We start from the raw sequence: 5,554 nt of genomic DNA, 5'->3' as shown, positions 1-5,554 counted from the left end.
TTTTTTGGTTTTTCAAACAATATTTCGTATCCAAATTTTCATCTCAACTAATCTGCATGCACATGCATTGAGTGCTGCGCTCTCGACTCTCCTCAACTTCTATATCTTGAAAATGGTCTTAAAGTCCATGCAAACACATGTTGTGCATGGTGATTATCTAAAGATAAATTCCACAAGTTCTGGTCGATCATCAATTAACAAGTGTGCAAGAAATACTTAAAAAAAACTAAAATGTCTATACTTGCTCATTGATTTACTAATATTGTGGAACTCATCCTAGTTTACACTAGTAGTGTACATGAGGTGAATGTTACAATTTATTAACCCTTATAAACCCATTAATTTTTTACTGCTGGGTGCTGATTGACGAGACATTATAAACAGACATCAAGTCAAAAGCAACAATCTCTCTCTAACACATGTAATTACTTGCATGTTTGGTGGGAGGGTCCAGTAAAAAGGGCACTCGTCCAGCTTCGATCATATAAAGCATTGTTGCTTCCGCTTGGAAAAATACTCAAATATGATAAGGAAAATAAACCTTAGACCAAGGAAAATGTGCACCATTCTTCCACAGGTAACAAAACTAAGCATCTAAAGATTATGAAAATTCCCCTAGAAATAAAAAACTCCACCAAGAAAACGCCTGCTTGATGAGGGAAAAAACCCTAATTTTCTTTTTTCTTCCTCTATGTCTTTTCATTTAGTATCTTCCCAATGACATTGGATGGCTATTTAACACCACCCACCATACCTTAAAGACTCATCGTAAAGTTTAAACGCTAAAAGTCACTGAAGATTAATACCGCTTTTGGCCATGCCATATTTCCACTTCAACTATCACTCCAAGCCTGAGAAGCAGCTTGCATTGTTCTGATCCGCAAAGCCAAAACCATCACTAATCTTCAACGCAGATTGCTCGCTCCCATACGCCTGTTGAAGCTCCATCCCCTTAGTTAACCCTAGCAAGTCCCCCACGTGGACCCTCCCGCCCCCGGCGTCCACCTCTCCGGTCAATCCCAGGAAGTCCCTTGTCATCCCGTTGCTCTTCCGCCATGCCCCGAGGCTCTCCAAAGGCGATGCTGCCAGCTCTTTGACGAGCTCCGGGGGAACACTGGGTGCGCCGTAGTCAGCCCTCATGCTGAGCGATGCAATGTGGCTGGCCGAGCGAGCTGAGTGATGATGGTGGTGGTGGCTGGTGGCAGAAGTGGCCGCTGCGCCCATGGTGGTGGCCTTCTGGAGCAGTGCAGTGGCTGAGAGGTGCGCCGGCGCAATGGCGGCAGCACTGTGGAGGGCTTGGAAGGGCGAGGCGATCATGGCCTTGTAGCCGGGCGGCTCTTGAAAGATGAGCTGTGGTTGTGAGGAGAGCATAGGGACTTGGAAACGGAGGGTTTCGGGTTTTACAAGGACCCGCGGAGGGTGGCTAGGGTTTTGGGGTGGATCCCAGTTGGGGGTGAGGGAAACGTGGGTTGTCGGCTGCGGTGGCTGGCTGGAGAGGAGGGAGGGGAGAGGGAAGAGAGCGGGTGGTGGGTGAAGGTGGTGGTGGTGAAGAGGGATGTTTGGGTCAATGGTGGTGAGTTGACTCGCTGAGAGCCTTGCACTCTCTTCAGCTAGTGCATCACAAAATGCTCTATGCGTCACAAAGCTGTCCTTCCTGTGTGCAACAAAGAGAGATTTGGATGAGTTAAACATAGTTTCAATGAAGATAAAGAAAGGAAGGTTGATGTTATGGATGAATATGAACTCCAAAAGGTTGTGTAACCATTTTTGTACGCATGTCACATCTAACACCAGCAATGCGGGTAACTTTATTATCGATAAAGAACTAAACTGCTTATTTCAACGGTGAGAGCTGAGAATTATGTAAAAAAAAAAAGTTATACACGGTGTATATATAATGTTAATTCTGATGTTATTAAAGCGAAGCAAACTGAATTGAGTGGTATTTGCAAGGCTTTGATGATCAAGTACAACAAATATATTTCAATGCATCTCTTTCTAGATAGCACTTCTATTGTCAAAGCTATTGCTGATACTTGAAAACACAGCAAGCATCATCCATTCCCGCTGCGAAAATGCTAGAAGAACGTGAGGTTCACGTCTTTATTATACCCGTGACTTCTATTCTAAGTCGCAATACTCTTTTATGCACTGCGATCGACTTAATCTTTTTATAACAAATTCAAGGAAGAACTTCCTAGGTTGAACTAATTATTCGATGTATGCTTGCGAGTCTTACTTGGGTTATTATAAGAACAGTAGTAAGTCATGAGTTAAGAATTGAGGCAATTATCGATGCATCAGTGACACTGATCTCACCAAGGAGTTAAGTTGTAAGTTCATACGTGCATCAGTCAATGATACAAAGCACATAAATAATGAAGCTCTCGGGATTTGGGAAGTTCATGCAAAAAGGGACGACGCAATAAGTAACAAAGTCTTTCAAGAAAAAGAAAGAAGAAACAATTAGAAAGGAAGTAGGCCACCATTGTCAAACGACTTTAGAGAAAGAAATCATCACCATATAGCGAGGGCCTACAGTTACGCATGAGGATTAGAAAGGCGCCTAAGGACGTCATTAAAGCGTACGCAGACACAAAGAAGGGAATTTTGCTCCAATGGTCAACATAAAAGTAGAGAGAGATAGAGAGAGGGACGCTGGTGCCGTTCATGCAAAATGTGAATGTGAGTGTGGACATAGAGACACAGATGGCTCAAAATCTCGAAATCGGTGCCAAATAATTCGAGTGGATCCACCACCTTATCCAAGATAATTGCTCGACCCCAGAAAGAAAAGAAATGTGCATATCATTGTCTTTGCAAACCCAAGAAAAGACGAATGTGCAATTCCTTTTGTTTTCCTGTGTGTGTATAGGTAGACTGGTAAGCATTGGCAATGGCAGATTCGACAGTATTCGACAGTATTCATGATGACGAGAGTTCTACAGTCAGTCATTTAAGAAGGATTCTCTGCAAAAAGCGTGAATTAATCAATGGCATTGTTTAAAATATGAAATGGGGAAAACAGATCGTCCAGGACTTTTCATGGCTCCTATTAAAGCTGAACTTCTTTTACTTTTTTCACCGAGCAAGAAGAAAATCTCTATCATTGCCCTCGTGACTGCAGTTCCTAAGTACCGAAAAGTAGTAATATTACCACACTTTTCCCTTTTCTCTATTATTTTTTGGCTGATAATGCGGAAGAATTGGAGAGAGAGAGAGAGAGAGAGAGAGAGAGAGAGAGAGAGAGGGTATGCATGGTGATTCTTTCTTCGATTCTCAGGAACTGCAAGATGCATCAGAAGCTTACACAAGACCAGCTCATTTTTACCCATAAAGGGTCACTGGGGAAATCATTCACTTCAAAAATGAATCATTTTTTTAATTACCGAGTATTATATTTTCTATTTTTCGTTTCAGAACCGAGTTTCTCTCACTTCTTCTTGGAATATCACCATAGTAAGAGACTTGGCCCCAATAAAGGGCATTTTTTCCCCACGGAAATCCCATGCAAGCTCACCATTATACATTCTTGCAAAGAGCCAGATAATGCTAGGCATTCGAAGTATGTTAACAAAAACTGGGTACGCAAGCATTCTATAAATGCATAACAAGAAGGCTGCATGTTTGACCAGAGCCATCAGTATTCAAAAGTTGAATGTCAGTTGCTGCTGAAGGAATAGTATTCGCTAAACGAGGCATTATGAAAAAACAATTAAAACAAAATCGAGGAAAATGAGAGATTAATTTGAGAGAGATAGAGAGTAATCATAAGAATTAATTAATCGAAATGATGATTACTTACCTGGAGAAGAGAGTGCCACAGTCACATCTATACTCTCTGGTTCCACAGGTCTTGGAGTGAGCCTTCCAATCAGACTGGACCGCATAAATCTTAGAGCATTTTTCACACTTCCACTTCTTCTCTCCATGCTTCCGGCAGAAGTGCTTCTTGATGCCTGTGAGGTCACCGAGAGCCCTCGAAGGGTGGTGGTGGACACAGGTGGGCTCAGGGCACACATAAGCCCTCTTCCTAACCACCTGGTCTTTGCCACTCCTCTGCTTCAGCTTCCATGGGAGGTTGTGGCCTCTCCTGTGGAGCTGCAGGTTCTGGTCCCTCTGGAACCCCTTGTTGCAGATCTCGCACACGAACCTGTTCGTGGCCAGGAGGGTCTTTGGGGACAGTGCAATCACTTCTGCATCTGGGTCTGCCAAGAAAGGATGAATCTTGATGACCCAACATGTTAAATTTTTCTCCTCCTTTTTTATAAATTATGAATGAAGATGCCATACAAGTTGATTAAATTCAGTGGGTATCCGTCTTTCTTTGATTAAATCAAGTGGGTATTAATAATGACTGACCTGGGTTTCCAGGGAGGCTTCTCTTCTTCCTGATCTTCTTCTGCTGCTGATGCTGTGGAGAGTTGTTGTGAATGGGGGTGATCAGTTGTTGGGGTTGCTGTTGCAGTGAATTTTCTTGATTGTTCTTGTTGGCAGTATCGGTGTTGTTGTAGTTGAAGCTGCAAAAATCCAACACTCTTGCACCAGAAGAGACACTTGCTTCATCAGACGCGGTAGTGGAATTGGACATGGTTGCAGGAAACATGGTCTCCTTAAAGGCAAAGACTGATCCAACAGAGAGAGAGAGAGAGAGAGAGAGAGAGAGAGAGAGAGAGGAAATACAAACAAAGAAAAATGCTCCAAGTGATGAATAATTTTGAATCTTTTATCTTGATCTCTCTTTCTTTTGCTTTTCTTTCTATCTCTATCTTGTGTAATTGAAACTTTGGCTCACTATGTACTTGTAAGAGTGTCCTATATTTTGCATCTTTGGAAGGAACGAGAGAAGCGGAGAGTGCCGGCAAAGCTAGAGATGAGAGCAGTTTAGTCAATGAGAGGTGACAAATAGTGCAGGAATATATAGGCCACAGAGAAGAAACAGAAAGGCGTCACTCATTGGGTAGCTAAACAAAGGCATGAATTGAGACCAAAAGAAAACAAAAATGAAAATGAAAGGTCTCTCTCGTGAAGAGATGGTGATGATGGGCAACTCTCCAAGGTCACTGTCCAACACATATGGATTGCTTGTCTCTGAGCAAAGCCTGAAGCTACAAAGGGAGCTCATACGTATCTCTCTGAAGACCCATCAAGAGCTATCAAATGTTAGCTCACTCTATCACTCACTCACACCATGCATGGATCAAAACGCGGATAGAGCAGAGATAATATTAAGATGGTGATGTGGGTTCCCTAAAAAAACATCTCTCTCTCTCTCTCTCTCTCTCTCTCTCTCTCTCTCTCTGGCTGCTGCTTCTACTTCCCAAAAACCCTCTCGTTTCTGTCGTTTTATACACCGCAAATTTGCATAAAGGGAGAGAGAGATGGGGGAGAGAGAATATATAATTTGTAGGTCAAAGAAAAAGAAAAGGAAGCAAAAGAAATTCAGAAGCTTTGTTGCAGATAATTATGTGTGCAGAGAAGCCCAGAGAAAGATTATGATTACAGTGGCAGACCCACGGGGGAGGGCCGGGAGGCTGAGGTGGGCAATATACAT

General features: G+C 42.7%; 1 protein-coding gene across 1 annotated transcript; it reads right to left on the bottom strand.

Moving 5' to 3' along the window:
* Positions 1-524: 524 nt before the first annotated feature.
* Positions 525-5,269, bottom strand: LOC115692769 (protein indeterminate-domain 12-like). The gene is made up of 3 exons (XM_030619725.2): positions 4,363-5,269; positions 3,806-4,208; positions 525-1,654 (listed from the first exon to the last, which is right to left on the bottom strand). The coding sequence occupies exons 1-3, from the start codon at positions 4,604-4,606 to the stop codon at positions 841-843; spliced, it is 1,461 nt and encodes a 486-aa protein (XP_030475585.2). The 5' UTR covers positions 4,607-5,269; the 3' UTR covers positions 525-840.
* Positions 5,270-5,554: the final 285 nt, after the last annotated feature.

This window comes from Syzygium oleosum, unplaced genomic scaffold (assembly GCF_021117445.2).
Source record: "Syzygium oleosum isolate NSW1041296 unplaced genomic scaffold, Sole_v2.1 Sole_v2.30, whole genome shotgun sequence".
Taxonomy (NCBI): domain Eukaryota; kingdom Viridiplantae; phylum Streptophyta; class Magnoliopsida; order Myrtales; family Myrtaceae; genus Syzygium; species Syzygium oleosum.
This window is presented reverse-complemented; position numbering and strand designations above follow the sequence as displayed.